General features: G+C 39.0%; 1 protein-coding gene and 1 non-coding gene across 11 annotated transcripts in view; both read right to left on the bottom strand.

Annotated features, from left to right (window-relative positions):
• The window catches only part of CCDC171 (coiled-coil domain containing 171), a 358,867-nt gene that overhangs the window by 317,009 nt on the left and 19,626 nt on the right, over positions 1-22,232 (bottom strand). For all 10 annotated transcript variants that reach the window (XM_067744432.1, XM_067744430.1, XM_067744438.1 and 7 more), the window contains 2 exons: positions 6,298-6,472; positions 903-1,093 (listed from right to left, as the gene is read on the bottom strand). In XM_067744432.1, coding sequence (XP_067600533.1) covers positions 903-1,093; positions 6,298-6,472 — 366 coding nt within the window. The remainder of the gene's footprint in view (positions 1-902; positions 1,094-6,297; positions 6,473-22,232) is intronic.
• On the bottom strand, positions 2,996-3,102 carry LOC137228471 (U6 spliceosomal RNA). The gene has a single exon (XR_010945262.1). It is a non-coding gene; the product is annotated as a U6 spliceosomal RNA (small nuclear RNA).

Genomic DNA, 22,232 nt, shown 5'->3' with positions numbered 1-22,232 from the left:
GAGCAGGGGCTACTCTTAGTTGTGGTGCGCAGGCTTCTCACTGCGGTGGCTTCTCTTATTGCGGAGCAAGGGCTCTAGGCGCAGCACGGGCTTCAGTAGTTGTGGCTCACAGGCTCTAGAGCACAGTCTCAGTAGTTGTGGCACACGGGCTTAGTTGCTCCGCAGCATCTTCCTGGACCAGGGCTCGAACCTGTGTCCCCTGCATTGGCAGGCAGATTCTTGACCACTGCACCACCAGGGAAGCCCTATCATGTATTTTTAAATTTAAATTGGTACTTCCAAAAAGTGGCAAATACAGACAATTCAAAATCTATCTTTTAAGTGGGTGGCAACTTCAACATTAAACCATACTTTTACTTTAGAGACTAAAAAGGAACAAAAAATGGGAGAATAAATAGCTCACAATAATTTCAATAAAAGGTCATCAAATATTTATATACTGTGCCTATATAGAATGTACCCTACACAGATAATGAAGTTTACATCAGATACATAAAAATTTTTCTATATTTATTGCATATTCAGGTCAAAATCTGGGGCCCACATTTTTAAAATTACAAATTTTCATGTTGCTGGACCAAAAGGGTTGTGGGTTCTTATCTTCTTACAGTATTCCCATATAAGTGAGTTGGTTTTTTTTTTGATCAGAGATCTCAAACTGTTTTTCACAAAAGAAACAATATATATATTAATATATTGCTAAAGCATATAAAAAATAGACCTGCAAAAATGCCCCTAAAAAGGAAAGAAGAGAGGGAGAAAGGAAGGGAGTTGGGCGGGGGGGGGAAGAAATTAGATTTTCTTGCTTTCTGGTATTTTCCTTTCCAAAAATAACTTCAAATAATGTATAATACATATAATGAATATTAAATATAAAAAAATTCCTTCATAAAATATTTTACCTGTACAGTTTTCTCTAGTCTGCTTTTTTCTTTCATAAGTAAATCATATTTTTGATCACAGTTTTGAATTATATTGTCTCTTTCCTCCAAATCACATTCAAATCTTCTGCATTCTTCTTTCCATTTCTGCTGGGAAGTCTGGAATGCTTTCTCCATCCCACTTGCCTTTCCCTGAAGTTCTGCATTCTGAGCTATTAAAAATATAAAAGAATAATAGGTACATTTACAACCATAAATTAAAACCGTAGGAGTTCAGAAACCTAGGCATTGGAGCTGATTTCAATTACAGCATGATATTAAGACAAAACATTTAACCACTTCATACCAGTGAACTCTTGAAAAGTTCCTGTCCCAAAACCAATCTATTCTACAATTTCTCAATCTCTTCTTCCCCTCCAGACAGAGGTGATTTTGCTGTGAAATTGTTATGACATATTCCTAGAGGCACACCCAAGTTTAGATGCACCAGCTGCAACTCAAATGCTTTTTCTCCTATTCAAGAAAATAAAAATTTTTTAAGTGTGACATATAATAGGGCTACTTTTTAAAAAGACTTGATAGATTACAAATTTTGATTTTTGACTTGGCAACAAGTTAGTTGTGGCATATCTTACACTTGATACTGTCACAAAATTGAGGTTGGGAACCCTAGAACTATAGCTCTTTACTCCCCCAAAGTTAGGCTCGATTCACCTCTCATCCTAGTATTACCTCAACAATAACCATCACTTCCCAACTCACTATGGCTGCTGTTTGCCTCAGCACCTAGAAAGAAGTGATGAAAGGCTTCCAGGTCTGGCTCCATCACCTATCACCTGATTAAACCTCCCTGACTCTCTAACCCTCAGTGGGAATAAAGTTGTTATAAAGATAAAAATGAGGAAATATGTACAAACATACTTGTTAAACAAACCAAAAAAAAAAAGCCAGTTAGTAGTATTATTTTTAAATTATATTTGTGTTTTGAATGGATCATATGTTCAAAATACAAGTTATTATCAAAGGTACAAAAAGTCTCCCTCCCATCCAGTTACTCTCTCTACAAGACATTATTGTATGGTTTAGTATCCTGTATTGCAGGTAAAAAGTTTGAGGCCATTTTGATTCCTGTTCCTTTGCATCTGGTTTATTTTTCTTTCCTTTCCTTTCCTTTTCTCTTTGAAAGCTTTAGGATCTTTTTTTGGTCTCTATTTTTCTGGAATTTCATAATGCTATGCCTTCACATGGGTCTATTTTTTTCCACTGTGGTGAATATTCTGTGGACCCTTTCAATCTGGCAACTCATATCCTTCAGCTCTGAGATTTTTTTTAAGTAATTTCATTAATCATTTATCCCTCTCTGTTTTCTCTCTTATCTCTTTCTTTCAATATTACCTATTATTCAGATTGGCCCTCAAAGTTTCTTGCCTTTTCTCTCCTATTTTTCCACCTTTGCCTTTTTTAATCTAATTTTGGGATATTTCTTCCATCTTCATCTTCCAATGCTTCTACTGATATTTTTCATTTCTGATTTCACATATTTTTTACATCTTTATTGGAGTATAATTGCTTTACAATGGTGTGTTAGTTTCTGCTTTATAACAAAGTGAATCAGTTATACACATACATATGTTCCCATATCTCTTCCCTCTTGCGTCTCTGTCCCTCCCACCCTCCCTATCCCACCCTTCTAGGTGGTCACAAAGCACCGAGCTGATCTCCCTGTGCTATGTGGCTGCTTCCCACTAGCTATCTATTTTACGTTTGGTAGTGTATATATGTCCATGCCACTCTCCCACTTTGTCACAGCTTACCCTTCCCCCTCCCCATATCCTCAAGTCCATTCTCTAGTAGGTCTGTGTCTTTATTCCTATCTTATCCCTAGGTTCTTCATGATATTTTTATTTCTTAAATTCTATATATATGTGTTAGCATACGGTATTTGTCTTTCTCTTTCTGACTTACCTCACACTGTATGACAGACTCTAGGTCCATCCACCTCATTACAAATAGCTCAATTTTGTTTCTTTTTATGGCTGAGTAATATTCCACTGTATATATGTGCCACATCTTCTTTATCCATTCATCCGATGATGGACACTTAGGTTGTTTCCAAAAATATGGAACGCTTCACGAATTTGCGTATCATGCTTGCGCAGGGGCCATGCTAATCTTCTCTGTATCGTTCCAATTTTAGTATATGTGCTGCCGAAGCGAGCACCTGATTTCACATTTTTAATTTCTAAGAGTTTTCTTTTTTTTATACCACCTGGTTCTTGCATCATGGATGGAATATATTCTTTTTCAGCTCTGAGGATATTAATAATGCTTATTTGTTAAATCTTCTCCTTGCAGAGTTTCTGATTCTTCCAAATTATTTTTTTCTCTCCATTTTAGAGGCTTTCCACGAGTATCTGCTAATTCTTGGCTGCCTGCTCCCAATTAAGTGTAACTATAAGGGTGACATACCTTTTATACATCCACATAACCACTACCTAGATTCTGAGCTTCAGGATGAAACTTGATAACTGTGGTCTGATAAAAGTAGGCCATTTATTAGGAAATCCCCAACATCAGCATCATTAGGTTTTTCCTCTTGGCTTGGTCAGATGACCCATGGAAGAGTTTTCCAAGCTCCCACGTGAAGTGTAGAAATCTCAGTGCTAGCTTTTGGGAAACTCAACAGAAAAAAGGAAGCTGGAAGGAATAGTTCCTCAATATTTAACATTGAGTATGTTATCTTCCTGTTTTTGCCAGTCTGGAGACCCTGTATTTTATCATCTCCAGATATTAAGCCCCCCGAATTACACTAGGAAGTGGGAGCAATCCCAGAATATCATACTCTTGGGAAGGGGATCTAAGAACCTAAGTGCCTCTAGAGCAAACAAATTTCATCTAACCCTCTTTACTTTACTTCTGCTATTCCAATTCCTAATTCCAAAGGTAGCTGGTGCTTCCAGTTCATAAGCCTTTGATTATCTAGCAAGTTGTGTGCCAGCTTTCCCAACCCCTGGCTTAGGATTCTGATGTCTCAGGTCTGCTAAGTCAGTTATCCCTCATCCATTCATTTTCCAGCTTCGAAAATTTTCTCTGTTATCTTGTCTCCTCTCTCAATCATTATGAGATTATCTCTTTTAATATCCCATAACTCCATCAGGCTGTTTTTTATTCTACCCTCAATATTTTATCATACATATAAAGTTTAAAGTATTGTAAAATGAACACCTGTAAAGCCCAGACTAGACTCTATGATTGTTAACATTTTGCCGTATGTATTTTCTTTACCACACATTCATCCATCTATCCATGCATCCACTCATTTATTTCATCCATCAGACCATACTTTTTTATGCATTTCAAAACAAGTTGCAAATAAAAGTACATTTCACTGCTGAATAATTAAGCATTCATATCAATAATATAGAATTCAATTTTTTTTGCAGGTAAAATTTACATATAGTGAAATGGACAAATCTTAAGTGCTCCATTCAAAGAGACTTGACAAATGCATACACTCATGTAACCAAAACCCCTATCAAAATACAGAAAATTTCCTTCAATCAGAAAAGTTTCCCCCTACTTTTCCTAGTTAGTCCTCACTGCCAACCCATCCTAGAGGTAACCGCGGTTCTGATTTTTTTTTCACCAACGACTAGTTTTTTCTGTCCTAGAATTTCATATAATGGAATCATACAGGAAGTCCTCTTCTGTGTAAAGTTTCACTCAGCATAATGTTTTTGAGATTCACTCATGTTATTGAATGTATCAGTAGTTTGGTTCATTTTTATTGCTTAGTAATATTTCATTGAGTGAATATACAAAAATTGTTTCTTCATTCTTCTGTCAATGGACATTTGGGGTTTCTCTCCAATTTGGGGCTGCCATGAATAGAGCTGCTATGAAATTCTTATACAAGTCTTTTGTGGACAAATGTTTCTCAGAGAAACTACCAAAGAGTGAAACTTCTGGGTCACTGGATAAATATATGTTTATTTTAAAAGAAATTGCCAAGTTTTTTTCCAAAGTATTTGTACCATTTCACTTTCTCACTAACAAAGTATAAGAGTTCCAGTTCCTCTACAACCTAACTAACATTTGGTATTGACAGTCCTTTCAATGAGAGCCATCAGATGGGTATGCAGTGACAGTCACTGTAGTTTTAGTTTGCATTTCTCTGATGACAAATGAAGGTAAGCATTTTTCATATGATTAACGGCCATTCTTCTATGTTCCTCTGTAAAGTGTCTTGAAATCATTTGACTTTGGGCAAGTAACTTCCCATCTTCCCTGGACTTCAACTTCCTCATAATTAAATAAAAGTCATTAACTTGTACATCTAGTGCCTTTCAAGTCTTATAATCCTAAGTTCCAGATAGTAGTTTAGTAATTAAATGCCAAAGGTAATCAAAAGTATTTTTGACCAATGGCCAGGCCAAGACTAGGGATTGTAACCTTTATAATATTATAACGGGACATTCTCTTGGCCCCATGCAGTTAACAAAGCACTTTTATTTTCTCATTTCATCCTTAAAACAACCTAGGTTCAAGTATCAGTAAGTGGCAGAATCAGGACCTAAATCTAAATCTTCAGAATTCACGTTCAGTGTTCTCTTCATTAAAACCTGCTGAGTGTAAGAATGTTCAGGGCAACACTATTCTTAATAAACAAAAAACAGACACTACCCACTACCAATAGAAATGGATGAATATAAGTGTGGTATGTTCACACTATATAATACTAAACATCAATATGAAGTTCATATGACAATAGGAATGAACTCACAAGCACAAAGTTGAAGAAAAGAAGCCAGATACAAAAGAGTACATACTATATGATTCCTTTCATATAAAGTACGAAAAAGAGGCAAAATTAATTATTGCTATTAAAAATCAGGATAGCAGTTATCTATGTGGAGGACTTCTGGTAATTTTCCATTTCATGACCCAGGTGCTGGTTACAAGTCATACACTTTTCTAGGCACACTTCTTTATATATATTATACTCTGTGGTTCCTAAACCTAGCTAATCAACAAATCACCTGCAGTGCTTCTTGAACATACAGATTTTCTCAAGCTAGAGATTCTGTTTCAGATTACATGTGATAGGAGGCCTATGAATTTTTTTAAAATCTCTATATGATTCTGCTGATTATTCATGAAACAAGTGCTCTAAAAAGTGATTAACAGAATTTTCAAACCATTTTTCTATACTTGTACAAAAAAAATAATGTAAGGTAAAGTAAATGAATGTTCACATAATTGCCAGAAGACATACACACACAGCAAAGTCTGTCCATCAAAGGCCAGTCAAAGAAATCAAAACCCTACCTCTGATCCTATATGGAATGCATACACAACAGGGAGCAATGATATACAATGACGTTACAAACATGGAAAGAAATAGAAATAGTTTTACCACAGAGTTTTTCTTGGATCCTATGTGCCTCCGCTAATCTTTCTTCAGCAGCCCGCCTTCCGAGTCCAGCTTCCTTTCTAGCAACAGCCAGGTCATATTCCAGACTTTGTCGCAATGCCTCTCCTTTTTCAACCTCGGATCGTAGCTTGGCAATCTGGCTCTCGTAGCTTGCCAGCTAAAAACAGACTTCTGATATCATGAACCAATATAAAAATATGTCTCCAAGATTATGAGATCATGCACTCAAACATTTTCTTAGAGAAATTTGTTTCTATAATATTTATAAGACAAGAATTTACACATTTATACTTTATAAAAGACTGGAAAAGAAGCACTAGCCTTACTCAGCAAACAACATTCATTAATTTTCTTATTTTAGAGAATCCACTAGAGAAAAAATTTTTTTAATTCTTATATGCACGTCTTATTAAAAGTAAAGAGAAATCACAGGTTTTAATCAGAAAAAGTCATACCTAAGAAGTGAAAAAAATGCATGACATACAGTAAGAACTTAAAAATTCATTCTTGGGCTTCCCTTGTGGCGCAGTGGTTGAGAGTCCGCCTGCCGAGGCAGGGAACATGGGTTCGTGCTCCGGTCCGGAAAGATCCCACATGCCGCAGAACGGCTGGGCCCGTGGGCCATAGCCGCTGAGCCTGCGCGTCCGGACCCTGTGTTCCGCAAACGGGAGAGGCCACAACAGTGAGAGGCCCACATACCGGAAAAAAAAAAAAAAAATTCATTCTCTCCTCTACTCCTAAACCCTAATTGAAATCAAGAAGCAAATGGTGAACTTCCCTGGCAGTCCAGTGGTTAAGACTCCGCACTCCCAATGCAGGGGGCACAGGTTCGAACCCTGGTCAGGGAGCTAATGTCCCACATGCCACACAGTGCAGCCAAAAAAATAAACTAAAAAAAATAAAATAAAATGCCTTAAAAAAAGCAGCAAATAGTATCAAATTTTGGTAAATATTGTCTATATTATTTATCTGGATTATGACATTACTCATAGAGCATAAAGTAATAAAAGTGCCTGTTTTACAGGGATTTTAATGAACGAATATCTAATTTATCTACTATTTAGATAACCAGATAGTTAATAACTAGATTTAATTTATCTAATATCCTTCCATGAAGTAGTGTGACAGGAGACAGGTCAGAGAGTTAGAACCAGATGATTTATAAAGTCCCTTCCCACTCCGAAATTCTATGATCTAATCAATGATTCATTAAATGATATTAAATACTTGCTACATGTCAAGTACAGTGAAAGATATAAAAACAAACATTATAGAGCCCCTGATCTCAAGTAATGAAATGCTATAGAAAGTCATAAGGGATTAGTTTTATGAAAGAGGTAAAAATGTTATGATAGTTCAAAGAAAAGCAAAATTACTTCTTGCTGGAGGGAGAGAAAGAAATGATGGATGAGAGAGAATGCTAGGAAGATATCATACAGGAAAGCATCAAGCTACTATATCAGGCTAGAAATAGATGGTCCAATTACCATATAAGAAAAGACAAAAAGGATTTCTAAAGGGCAACATCAGAAATTACCGTTAAGTAGCAGTTAATATGTAGAGTGCAGCAGGAGTTACACTCTTTTTAACATATATAAAAAAAAAATTTCCATTTTTATAAATGTTAGAAAAGTAAATGTCTTCAGCACACTTATACTCACAAAATAAGAATTTACAAATATCTTTCAATAAGTTAATGGAAAAAAACATAAAACCTTTATTACATCTTCAAGATAACTCCATTTATTTCAGAATCACGCCATCCCTCCCTGCCCAGGAATAAAGTTGGTAACATTTGGGCATTCCCAGTTGTGCCAGTCATTTACCTGTTTGCCCTCAGACACCCCCTCCCCCATCCTTCTCCAGCTCTACTCCATATTCTAGGAACTACATGTGCCAGACTTCCCTGCCCACTGGCTTCTTGGGAGTTTGGATCAATGAGAGGCATTTGTGGTATATGTGAGGACAGGAAAGGAGAAGCCAGGGTATTTGTCCCTCTCTAGATCTACCCTGAGCAGCATCTGTCTTCCCTGTGGCTGCAAATCCTTCTGGATAGCTAGCTTTTTTCAACCTTAGGAATGAAAGCAACTTCCTAATGTTGCTACCCTCTGGGTTACCTTAACATCCCCTATTTGTCTTTTTACCTCTTCTGGTACTTGTATAATCAATTCCACTTGGACACCAAATGATATTACTCTTGGTATCAGAAATAGCCTCAAGATGGGTTTCTGATATTTTGTGGTAAACCTATATGAGCCTAAATACAATGAAGACCTTTTTGCAGGTAGAAATGAGATACTTTTGCAGTGATCCATGGCCTCCAGTGGGATCACAATTATTTACATTATCATGTGCAATTGTTTAAAATAAAGTGCCAGTTGAGTTCAAGCCTTTGGGAAATGAAGTAGCAACTGCACTTGACCAACATGGCAGTTTTGTTTACTACAAGACCCATGGCATGGGAAGGCTAAATCTAACTATGCTAGAGAATTTACAAAAATGAAAAGGTAATCCCAGGGTTCTAGAATCTCAGCTCAAGACAGTCAGAAAGCCAGAGAGTTTCTATGTTGACTTTAAAGAATCTCTTATTTCTCATAGCCCCATGGCAGACAAGGCTAAAGACCAGATGGAAAATCTAATTATGGGGAATGCAGAATTAAAATACAAGTTGAATAAAGAGCCTCAACAAGTTTCTAATATTAAGATGGTATATATCAGCTGGGCATTAGGTAGAAAGGAAGGCGATGGATGAGGACTTTTGGAATTAGACAATCCTGAAAACTGTAAACTTCCAATCTCCTCTGAACACCCCTTCTCCCAACAACAGCAGCCTCTTCTCCCTGTCTGAGCTACTTGACCTTCCCTTGCTTTAAGACTTAGTGAGGACCACAACTGAAATAGCTGTCTTGCAACAAGATGTGCAAGAACCACATTCACCTCTTTGTTGCCATCGATAGACTCAGACCTCAGTAAGCCACAAGGGGAGAAATGCAGTCTTCTCTGGGAGAAGATAGCATCTATAGCAAAAGGACTGCCAAATCTTGCTAATCTTGTAATAGAAGGAACCCGCAGAACATATATAGGCTTGATTTGGATTTAATAAGCTAGCTGTAACAGTTTGCTCGGAATGGGTGACTGTAAATTGAATTCAACATCAGCCTGCATCACTTAATAAAGTCAAAATGCCGGTACTTTCCTGATATAATATGCAGACTTAAGAAGATGGGAGTGGTGGCTTCCCTTGTGGTCCAGTGGCTAAGACTCTACGCTCCCAATGCAAGGGGCCTGGGTTCAATCCCTGGTCAGGGAACTAGATCCCACATGCTGCAACTAAAAGAGCTCACATGCCGCAACTAAAGATCCCTCATGGGGGTTTCCCTGGTGGCGCAGTGGTTAAGAATCCACCTGCCAATGCAGGGGACACGGGTTCGAGCCCTGGCCCAGGAAGATCCCATATGCCGCAAAGCAACTAAGCCCGTGAGCCACAACTACTGAGTCTGAGCTCTAGAGCCCACGAGCCACAACTACTGAGCCCACGTGCCACAGCTACTGAAGCCTGCGTGCCTAGAGCCCAGCTCCGCAGCAAGAGAAGCCGCGACAATGAGAAGCCCACGCACCGCAACGAAGAGTAGCCCCCGCTCACCACAACTAGCGAAAGCCCGCACACAGCAATGAAGACCCAGCACAGCCAAAAATAAAAATTAATTAATTAATTAGTTAATTTAAAAAAAGATTTCGCATGCCACAGTGAAGATCCCCCATGTGGCAATGAAGATCCTGTGTGCCGCAATTAAGACCCGGCGCAGCCAAATAAATAAATAAATATTTAAAAAATAAAATAAAATAAAAGAAGATGGGAGTGCTTTTTTTACGAGCAAACCAAAACCTCCCCTTTCGCCAACTGCATCCTCTTTGAGAGCCCAAAGGACATTATTTTCCTAATTAAAGTGCTCTAACATACACTGGCCAACAAAAGCACCCTTAGAAAGCTCTAGCAGCTAACCTCTATATACCAGAGATAATAGTAGATGGTAAAGATAATGGTGGGATATGTCATAATTGAGATGGACTCGCCAACCTCAATCAAAATGGTGAAATTCCAGAGTAGCAAAGGCCAAGTGGTAGCAATTAACCAGTAGAGACAAGGTGAGCACAGTTTCTATAATGGATGGCTGGAGCACAACAGTAATCATAGCATTTGACCTCCAGGTATTTGTGGTGGTATCTAATTGATCCTTGTGTACCTGGGAATTAAAGAGATGGGCAGTCTTCTAAAGCAGTGCTATGCAGTAGATATATAAGGCAAGAAATTTTAAATTTTGTGTAATTTTAAATTTTCTAGTAGCAATATTTTGAAAAGTAAAAATAAATATGTGAAATTAATTTTAACATTTAACCCAATATATCCAAGATTCCTTATTTCAACATAAAATCAACATGAAAAATTATTAGTGAGCTATTTTACTTTTTTTAGATATTTTACACCTTTTTGTACCAAGTTTATGAAATCCAGTGTGTATTTGTATCACATCTTAATTCAGACTAGTCACATTTCAAGTGCTCAAAAGATACATGTGGCTAATGGCCACCATATTGGAGAAGCGATTCTAAAGCATTATTTGGTCTAAACAACAGCAACAAAAACAAACAAACCAAAAAAACCAAACTGACAAAAAAACAGAAAAACTCCAAGTCTGGTGAGCAGAATCCTTACTTAAGTCTCTAAAACATGAAGTCATACCCTCCCATCAGTTCCCAGACTCCCTGACTCCTTGAGGCACCACCACAAGTACACACTGTAAACTTCCCCGAGCCTTTCCCAATGCGCAAGGTACAAGCTCTGAACTGGAGACTAGCATTTACTATATCCCGCATACACAGATCCAGGAAATAAAGGATGGAAGTGGAAGCGGCCTCTCTCTATTAACACAGCCTCTAATAACCTTACCATCTACCAACCCACTCACCGGGTTCCCCCCCACCCACCCAAACATGCAACTTTGGGCTTTGATATTTTAGAAGAGATCTTAATTTACAAAGGGTGAATACTTCTACCAGGTGACACAAAAATGACCCACATTGATACATACTGCAACATGGATTAACTTTGGAAACATGCCAAATGAAACAAAACAAACACAAAGGACAAATACTCTACGGTGCCACTTATATAAGGTATCTATCTAGAATATGCAAATGCATAGAAATATAAAGTAGATTAGAGATTAGCAGGGGGTGGGGATAGGGGAAGGATGATGGGGGAGTTATTGCTTAACAGGTACAGTTTCTGTATGGGATGATAAAAATTTTTGAAAATAGATACTGGCGTGTGAATATAAATATAACTGAATTGTTCACTTAAAATGGTTAAAATTGTAAATGTTATATATTTTTTACCACAGTAAAAAACATTTTTTTAAATCCATTATATCAGAAGCTGAGACTACCTCTAGGCTAGTTTTGGGCTCCTTGTGCCAGTGAAACAAAAGGCAAAGAAAGATGATGTTACCAGAGTCTTGATTACCAAGACTGGCTGGGGTGACCGATCCTGATTACCAAGGGGATAGTGAGGCAGAGGAGACCATGGAAACCTGGGGATTCAACGGTATGATTCTCAGTATATCCATATCTACAGAGATCCAATAGAGGTGGCACCATTAAGGAATCAAACTTTTCAAGAATGAAATGCGGTCACTCCACCAAGGAAAATGCTGGCAGAGGGTAAGGGGAACAGGAATCAGTTGTGACAGAAGTGAAGTGAAAAATATCAGCTTATAGGGCTTCCCTGGTGGCGCAGTGGTTGGGAGTCCGCCTGCCGACACAGGGGACAAGGGTTCGTGCCCCGATCCGGGAAGATCCCACATGCCGCGGAGCGGCTGGGCCCATGAGCCATGGCCGCTGAGCCTGCGCGTCCGGAGCCTGTGCTCCGCAGCAGGAGAGGCCACAGCAGTGAGAGGCCCAAAAATATCAGCTTATAACCCTAGGACCAGTTCTAAGAATAAGAACTGCAGTAGCTCTGCATATCTGTTATATGTATATATTAGTGATTTTTTTCTTTGCTCCTCATCTCTGGCGTTATATGAAGAATGTTGGTACTATTGGTCTCAATTTAATTCATGAGACACAAAATTGTAAGATTCTGATGGTGAGGATACATATCATCTGTGAGATAGAAACGATGGACTAATAAGGCTTTGTGTCTCCCATTGTGGAGTGGGTGAGAGCATCTTTGTATAGAGGATATTTGAGTTGCCTTGCAAGATTACGCAGGAACAAGATATTACTGCATGGGAGTTACACATGAGCAGAAGAGTGATAATGAATGCTGAAGAGCAAAAAGTGTGGAGTGTCAATTATTTGTCCATTTGATCCATTTCTGAACCCCCTTCTTTTGCTCTACTCTATTATATCATAGGAACTGTAATTCCCATGCTCCATTGTTAAATGACTCTACTTCCAGCAGTGTCTCTGGCAGTAGCTGCATCTCTTTTCAGGTTCCAGCTGCCTATCCTTCATTCCAACATCCCAACCTGACTGAACAGCCCCTACCATGGTTCTCCCTCCCACCAGACAGCTCCAACTTCTGGACTCTGGTAACATCATCTCCTCCCATTGGTCCTCTGGCCTAGAGGTGCTGGTGGCTTCCTGATGTAACTAATCTCTAGGTGGCCTCATCATTCCCTGTTTGAATTCCTAGGTCTTTCATCACCTGTACAACCAATTCCTTCTATTAATGTCCCTCTTTTAGCCTTACTGGGCCTTATTTGATTTCCAGAGCTACCCACAGAGCTGTGAAAAACATATCCTCTAGCTGTGAAAAACAACCATGAGGTTGTTTTCTCATTTAAGCTTCAACATATGCACTACAACATGCAACAGCAACAAAATGGTATCTCCCTCCTTTCCAAAACAAGTCTTCATTCTTTTAGGTCTTATGCTCAACCAGTTGTCTTAGAACCTCCTCTCTGTGTCATCCTCCATGTCTTCCCTGATGCCCTCCTACAGCATGTCTCAGCCTCTAAAAGGTCTTTCACCATTTTTACACCATGACCCTCTTTGGCAATCTGGCACAGCCTTTTCAAAATAATGTAATTACATGCATAAAATAAAATACACAAGATAACAAAAAGAATCAAAGTATAAAAATAAATATATAACAACCAATTTGTGATGCTGTAATCTACGTTACTTCTTTAATAACACATTAAATAACAAGTTGTACTCACAAGTCTAATAACCATTTCAAAGTAATGACAAGTATAAACAATATTTCAATATATTTGCAGTAACTGAAGTATGGTATGTGTCTGCAATTTCTATTGGTGATAAATTCAAAAGTACTGCTAATCCTACTATAGCTTGCTTTCAAAAGGACGACAGGCTGGGCCAAGCCCTTCATAACTGAAGGAAATGCTTAACATGAGTTAGGGGTTAATAAAAATAAAAATATAATTTCTCCCTATCCAACTACATGGATTCCTTGATTTCTCAGTTTGTAAGGACCCCTGCTTAAGACCCCTACTCCTAAGAAATCTGGCAGGATCAGTCAAACACCTTTAGGTCTTGAACCCTAGAAAGCCTACTGCTTCGTCCTAGGTATCCAGTAACTTTTGGCTAGAGAAAGTTACATTGCTTTTCCTTATTCTCTCCCACCCTCATTGCTCTAAAAGATTTTCTTGCTCTATCGTCACTATTGGGGCCAATGAGATATCTGAATAGCTTCATGACCTCTTGTCCTACTTTGCACATCTGTATTATTGTGCTCAAATAATTTTAATAACCACCGCAAAAGTGAAAACCTTGTGGCATTTTCCCATCTCAATCACCCACATTAGTACAACTTAGTTTCATTCGGAAGCTGTGAGTCTGTAAGAAACTCCTCTCCCCCATACCCTCTGCCCACTAATAAATCTCAACAGTAACCTATTATTTCCATACCTAGGAAAGAAAACGGGGGCTCAGAAAAATGACATAAGTTGCCCAAGAACCCACAATAATGAAATTCCTAGAGAAGTCATTTTAAAGATTTTTATTATTTTTTATTGTGGTATAATTGACAAATTATATTAGTTTCAGGTGTACAACATAATGATTTAATATTTATACATATTGCAAAATGATCACCACATAATTCTAGTTAACATCCATCACCATACATAGTTATAATTTTTTTCTTGTGATGAGAACTTTTAAGATCTACTCTCTTAGCAACTTTCAAAAATGCAATACAGTACATTATTAACTATAGTTGCCACGCTGTATATTACATACCCAGGACTTATTTTATAACTGGAAGTGTGTACCTTTTGACCCCCTTCACCCATTTCATCTACCTCCACCCACCCCCTGCCTCTGACAACCACCAATATATTCTCTGTATCTATGAGCTTGGGGTTTTCTTTAATTTTTAAATACCACCTATAAATGATATCATACAGTATTTGTCTTTTTTTTAACATCTTTATTGGAGTATAATTGCTTAACAATGTTGTGTTAGTTTCTGCTGTATAACAAAGTAAATCAGCTACACATATAAATTTATCCCCATTTCTCCTCCCTCTTGCGTCTCCTTCCCACCCTCCCTAACCCACCCCTCTATGTGGTCACAAATCACGGAGCTGATCTCCCTGTGCCATGCGGCTGCTTCCAACTAGCTATCTATTTTACATTTGGTACTGTATATATGTCCATGCCACTCTCTCACTTCGTCCCAGCTTACCCTTCCCCCTCTCCATGTCCTCAAGTCCATTCTCTACATCTGCGTCTTTATTCCTGTCCTGTCCCTAGGTTCTTCAGAACCACTTTATTTTTTTAAGATTCCGTATATATGCATCAGCATACGGTATCTGTTTTTCTCTTTCTGACTTACTTCACTCTGTAGGACAGTCTCTAGGTACATCCACCTCACTACAAATAACTCAATGCTGTTTCTTTTTATGGCAGAGTAATATTCCATTGTATATATGTACCATATCTTCTTTATCCATTCATCTGTTGATGGACACTTAGGTTGCTTCCACATCCTGGCTATTGTAAACAGTGCTGCAATGAACATTGTGGTACATGACTCTTTTTGAATTATGGTTTTCTCAGGGTATATGCCCAGTACTGGGATTGCTGGGTCATATGGTAGTCCTGTTTTTAGTTTAAGGAACCTCCATACTGTTCTCCATAGTGGCTGTATCAGTCTACATTCCCCCCAACACTACAAGAGGGTTCCCCTTTCTCCACACCCTCTCCAGCATATACTGTTTGTAGATTTTTTGATGATAGCCATTCTGACCGGTGTGAGGTGATATCTCATTGTACTTTTGATTTGCATTTCTCTAATGATTAGTGATGTTGATCATACTTTCATGTGTTTGTTGGCAATCTGTATATCTTCTCTGGAGAAACATCTATTTGGGATTTCTGCCCATTTTTGGATTCGGTTGTTTGTTTTATTAATACTGAGCTGCATGAGCTGCTTGTATATTTTGGAGATTAATCCTTTGTCAGTTGCTTCATTTGCAAATATTTTCTCCCATTCTGAGGGTTGTTCTTTTTGTCTTGTTTAGTTTTCTTTGTTGTGCAAAAGCTTTTAAGTTTCATTACATCCCATTTGTTTCTTTTTGTTTTTATTACCATTTCTCTAGGAGGTTGGCCAAAAAGGATCTTCCTGTGATTTATGTCACAGAGTGTTCTAGCTATGTTTTCCTCTAAGAGTTTTATAGTGACTGGCCTTACATTTTGGTCTCTAATCCATTTTGAGTTTATTTTTCTGTATGGTCTTAGGGAGTGTTCTAATTTCATTCTTTTACATGTAGCTGTCCAGTGTTCCCAGCACCACTTATTGAAGAGGCTGTCTTTTCTCCATTGTATATTCTTCTCTCATTTATCAAAGATAAGGTAACCATATGTGCATGGGTTTATCTCTGGGCATTATATCCTGTTTCATTGATCTATATTTCTGTTTTTGTACCGGTACCATATACTGTCTTCATTACTGCAGCTTTGTAATATAGTCTGAAGTCTGGGATTCTGATTCCTCCAGCTCTATTTTTCTTTCTCAAGATTGCTTTGGCTATTCGGGGTCTTTTGTGTTTCCATACAAATTGTGAAATCTTTTGTTCTAGTTCTGTGAAAAATGCCATTGGTAGTTTGATAGGGATTGCACTGAACCTATAGATTGCTTTGGGTAGTATAGTCATTTTCACAATGTTGATTCTTCCAATCCAAGAACATGGTATATCTCTCCATCTGTTTATATCATCTTTAATTTCTTTCATCAGTGTCTTACAGTTTTCTGCAGACAGGTCTTTTGTCTCCTTAGGTAGGTTTATTCCTAGGTAATTTATTCTTTTTGTTGCAGTGGTAAATGGGAGTGTTTCCTTAATTTCTCTTTCAGATTTGTCATCATTAGTGCATAGGAATGAAAGAGATTTGTGTGCATTAATTTTGTATCCTGCTACATTACTAAATTTATTGATTAGCTCTAGTAGTTTTCTGGTAGCATCTTTAGGATTCTCTATGTATAGTATCATGTCATCTGCAAACAGTGACAGCTTTACTTCTTCTTTTCTAATTTGGATTCCTTTTATTTCTTTTTCTTCTCTGACTCCTGTGGCTAAACTTCCAAAACTATGTTGAGTAAGAGTGGCGAGAGTGGGCAACCTTGACTTGTTCCTGATCTTAGTGGCAATGGTTTCAGTTTTTCACTACTGAGAACGATGGTAGCTATGGGCTTGTCATAAATGGCCTGTATTATGTTGAGGTAAGTTCCCTCTATGCTTACTTTCTGGAGGGTTTTTATCATAAATGGGTGTTGAATTTTGTCAAAAGCTTTTTTTGTGTCTATTGAAATGATCATATGGATTTTATCCTTCAGTTTGTTAATATGGTGCATCACACTGATTGCTTTGCGTATATTGAAGAATCCTTACATTCCTAGGATAAACCCCACTTGATCGTGGTGTATGATCCCTTTAATGTGCTGTCGAATGCTGTTTGTTGAGGATTTTTGCATCTATGTTCATCAGGGACACTGGCCTGTAGTTTTCTTTTTCTGTGACATCTTTGTCTGGTTTTGGTATCAGGGTGATGGTGGGTTCGCAGAATGAGTTTGGGAGTGTTCCTCCCTGTGCTATATTTTGGAAGAGTTTGAGAAGGATATGTGTTAGCTCTTCTCTCAATGTTTGATAGAATTCACCTGTGAAGCCATCTGGTACTGGACTCTTGTTTGTTGGATAATTTTTTTTTTTTTTTTTTTGCAGTACGTGGGCCTCTCACTGTTGTGGACTCTCCCTTTGCGGAGCACAGGCTCCGGACGCACAGGCCCAGTGGCCAGGGCTCACGGGCCCAGCCGCTCTACGGCATGTGGGATCCTCCCGGACCGGGGCACGAACCCGTGTCCCCTACATCTGCAGGCAGACTCTCAACCACTGCACCACCAGGGAAGCCCTGTTGGATGATTTTTAATCGCAGCTTCAATTTCAGTGCTTGTGACTGGTCTGTTTATATTCTCTATTTCTTCCTGGTTCAGTCTTGGAATGTTGTACTTTTCCAAGAATTTGTCCATTTCTTCCAGGTTGTCCATTTTATTGGCATATAGTTACTTATAGTAATCTCTCATGATCCTTTGTATTTCTACAGTGTCAGTTGTTATTTCTCCTTTTCCATTTCTAATTCTATTGATTTGAGCCTTCTTCCTTTTTTTCTTTAGGAGTCTGGCCAATGGTTTAATCAATTATTCTTATCTTCTCAAAGAACCAGGTTTTAGTTTTATTGATCTTTGCTATCGTTTCCTTCATTTCTTCTTCATTTATTTCAGACCTGATCTTTATGATTTCTTTCCTTCTACTAACTTTGGGGGTTTTTTTGTTCTTCTTTCCCTAATTGCTTTAGGTGTAAGGTTAGGTTGTTTATTTGAGGTTTTTCTTGTTTCTTGAGATAGGACTGTATTGCTATAAACTTCCCTCTTAGAACTGCTTTTGCTGCATCCCATAGGTTTTGGGTCATGGTGTTTTCATTGTCATTTGTTTCTAGGTATTTTTTGATTTCCTCTTTGATTTCTGCAGTGATCTCTTGGTTATTTAGTAGTGTATTGTTTAGCCTCCATGTGTTTGTATGTTTTACAGTTTTTTTCCTGTAATTGATATGTAGTCTCATAGCATTGTGGTCAGAAAAGATACTTGATATGATTTCAATTTTCTTAAATTTACCAAGGCTTGATTTGTGACCCAAGATATGATCTATCCTGGAGAATGTTCCATGAGCACTTGAGAAGAAAGTGTATTCTGTTGTTTTTGGATGGAATGTCCTATAAATATCAACTAAGTCCATCTTGTGTAATGTGTCATTTAAAGCTTGTGTTTCCTTATTTATTTTCATTTTGGATGATCTGTCCATTGGTGAAAGTGGGGTGTTAAAGTCCCCTACTATGACTGTGTTACTCTCGATTTCCCATTTTATGGCTGTTAGCATTAGCCTTATGTATTGAGGCGCTCCTATGTTGGGTGCATAAATATTTATAATTGTTATATCTTCTTCTTGGATTGCTCCCTTGATCATTATGTAGTGTCCTTCTTTGTCCCTTGTAATAGTCTTTATTTTAAATTCTATTTTGTCTGATATGAGAACTGCTACTCCAGCTTTCTTTTGATTTCCATTTGCATGGAATATCTTTTTCCATCCCCTCACTTTCAGTCTGTATGTGTCCCTAGGTCTGAAGTGGGTCTCTTGTAGACAGCATGTATATGGGTCTTGTTTATGTACCCATTCAGCCAGTCTATATCTTTTGGTTGGTGCATTTAATCCTTTTACATTTAAGGTAATTGTCAATATGTATGTTCCTATTACCATTTTCTTAATTGTTTTGGGTTTGTTTTTGTAGGTCTTTTCCTTCTCTTGTGTTTCCTGCCTAGAGAAGTTCCTTTAGCATTTGTTGTACAGCTGGTTTGGTGGTGCTGAACTCTTAGCTTTTGCTTGTCGGTAAAGGTTTTAATTTCTCTGTCAAATCTGAATGAGATCCTTGCTGGGAAGAGTAATCTTGGTTGTAGGTTTTCCCCTTTCATCACGTTAAATATGTGCTGCCACCTCCTTCTGACTTGTAGAGTTTCTGCTAAAAGATCAACTGCTAACCTTATGGGGATTCCCTTGTATGTTATTTGCTGCTTTTCTCTTGCTGCTTTTAATATTTTTCCTTCGTATTTTATTTTTGATAGTTTGATTAATATATGTCTTGGTGTGTTTCTCCTTGGATTTATCCTGTATGGGACTCTCTCTGCTTCCTGGACTTGATTGACTATTTCCTTTCCCATGTTAGGGAAGTTTTCAACTATAATCTCTTTAAATATTTTCGCATTCCCTTTCTTTTTCTCTTCTTCTTCTGGGACCCCTATAATTCAAATGTTGGTGCATTCAGTGTTGTCCCAGAGGTCTCTGAGACTGTCCTCAATTCTTTTCATTCTTTTTTCTTTATTCTGCTCTGCAGTAGTTATTTCCACTATTTTATCTTCCAGGTCACTTATCCATTCTTCTGCCTCAGTTATTCTGCTGATTCCTTCTAGAGAATTTTTAATTTCATTTATTGTGTTGTTCATCATTGTTTGTTTGCTCTTTAGTTCTAATTCCTTGTTAAACATTTCTTGTATTTTCTCCAATCTATTTCCAAGATTTTGGATCATCTTTACTAGCATTACTCTGAATTCTTTTTCAGGTAGGCTGCCTATTTCCTCTTCATTTGTCTGATCTGGTGGGTTTTTACTTTGCTCCTTCATCTGCTGGGTATTTCTCTGTCTTCTCATTTTGCTTATCTTACTGTGCTTGGGGTCTCCTTTTGCAGGCTGTAAGTTCATAGTTCCCATTGTTTTTGGTGTCTGCCCCCAGTGGGTAAGGTTGGTTCAGTGGGTTGTGTAGGCTTCCTGCTGGAGGGGACTGGTGCCTGTGTTTCAGTGGGTGGGGATGGATCTTTTCTTTCTGGTGGGCACGACCACGTCCGGTGGTGTGTTTTGGGGTGTCTGTGAACTGATTATGATTTTAGGCAGTCTCTCTGCTAACGGGTGGGGTTGTGTTCCTGTCTTGCTAGTTGTTTGGCACAGGATGTCCAGCACTGTAGCTTGCTGGTTGTTGAGTGGAGCTGGGTCTTAGCATTGAGATGGAGATCTCTGTGAGAGCTCTCACCATTTGATTTTACATGGGGCTGGGAGGTTTCTGGTGGTCCAATGTCCTGAATTCGGCTCTCCCACCTCAGAGGTTCAGGCCTGACACCCGGCTAGAGCACCAAGACCCTGTCAGCCACTCAGCTCAGAAGAAAAGGGAGGAAAAAGAAAGACAGAAAGAAAGAAAATAATAAAATAAAAGATAAATTATTAAAAATAAAAAAGTAATTAAAAAAAGAAAGAAAAGAGAACAACCAAACTAAAAAACAAATCCACCAATGATAACAAGCGCTAAAAACTATCCCAAAAAATGGAAAGACTGAACCCTAGGACAAATGGTAAAAGCAAAGCCATACAGACAAAATCACACAGAGAAGCATACACATACACACTCACAAAAACAGAAAAAGAAAATTATATATATTTTTTAAAAAAATGGAATTCCGAGAGCAACAAAATCAATAAACAAATTTACCAGTGATACTAAGCTCTAAATACTAAACTAAAATAAACATAAAACCAGAAACAAATTAGATGCAGAAAGCAAACCCCAAGTCTACAGTTGCTCCCAAAGTCCACTGCCCCAATTTTGGGATGATTCATTGTCTATTCAGGTATTCCACAGATGCAGGGTACATCAGGTTGACTGTGGAGATTTAATCCGCTGCTCCTGAGGCTGCTGGGAGAGATTTCCCTTTCTCTTCTTTGTTCGCACAGCTCCTGGGGTTCAGCTTTGGATTTGGCCCCGACTCTGCGTGTAGGTCGCCTGAGGGCGTCTGTTCCCCACCCAGACAGGATGGGGTTAAAGAAGCAGCTGATTCGGGGGCTCTGGCTCACTCAGGCCGGAGGGAAGGAGGGGTACAGAATGCAGGGTGAGCCTGCAGCAGCAGAGGCCAGCATGACGTTTTCACAGCCTGAGGCACGATGTGTGTTCTCCCAGGGAAGTTGTCCATGGATCACGGGACCCTGGCAGTGGCAGGCTGCATAGGCTCCCAGGAGGGGAGGTGTGGAGAGTGACCTGTGCTTGCACACAGGCTTCTTGGTGGCTGCAGCAGCAGCCTTAGCATTTCATGTCCGTCTCCGGTATCCGCACTGATAACCACAGCTGGTGCCCATCTCTGGAGCTCGTTTAGGCAGTGCTCTGGATCCCCTCTCCTCATGCACCCCAAAACAATGGTCTCTTGCCTCTTAGGCAGGTCTAGACATTTTCCCAGATTCGCTCCCCAATAGCTGTGGTGCACTAGCCCCCTTCAGGCTGTGTTCATGCAGCCAACCCCAGTCCTCTCCCTGGGATATGACCTCTGAAGCTGGAGCCTCGTCTCCCAGCCCACACCCATCCCGGCGGGTGAGCAGACAAGCCTCTCAGGCTGGTGAGTGCTGGTCGGAACCGATCCTCTGTGCGGGAATCTCTCTGCTTAACCCTCTGCACCCCTGTTGCTGTGCTCTTCTCCATGGCTCCAAAGCTTCCCCCCAACCCACCCCCCGTCTCCGCCAGTGAAGGGACTTCCAAGTGTGTAGCAACTTTTCCTCCTTCACAGCTCCCTCCCAGAGGGGCAGGTCCTGTCTCTATTCTTCTGTCTCTGGTTTTCCTTTTTTCTTTTGCCCTGCCCAGGTACGTGGGGAGTTTCCTGCCTTTTGGGAGGTCTGAGGTCTTCTGCCAGCGTTCAGTAGGTGTTCTGTAGGAGTTGTTCCACATGTAGATGTATTTCTGATGTATTTGTGGGAAGGAGGGTGATCTCCACATCTTACTCCTCCGCCATCTTGAAGGTCCCTCCAGTA

This window comes from Pseudorca crassidens, chromosome 7 (genome assembly GCF_039906515.1).
Source record: "Pseudorca crassidens isolate mPseCra1 chromosome 7, mPseCra1.hap1, whole genome shotgun sequence".
NCBI classification, from domain to species: Eukaryota; Metazoa; Chordata; class Mammalia; order Artiodactyla; family Delphinidae; genus Pseudorca; species Pseudorca crassidens.
The sequence above is the reverse complement of the archived record's forward strand: the minus strand, read 5'-3'. Positions and strand labels throughout refer to the sequence as shown.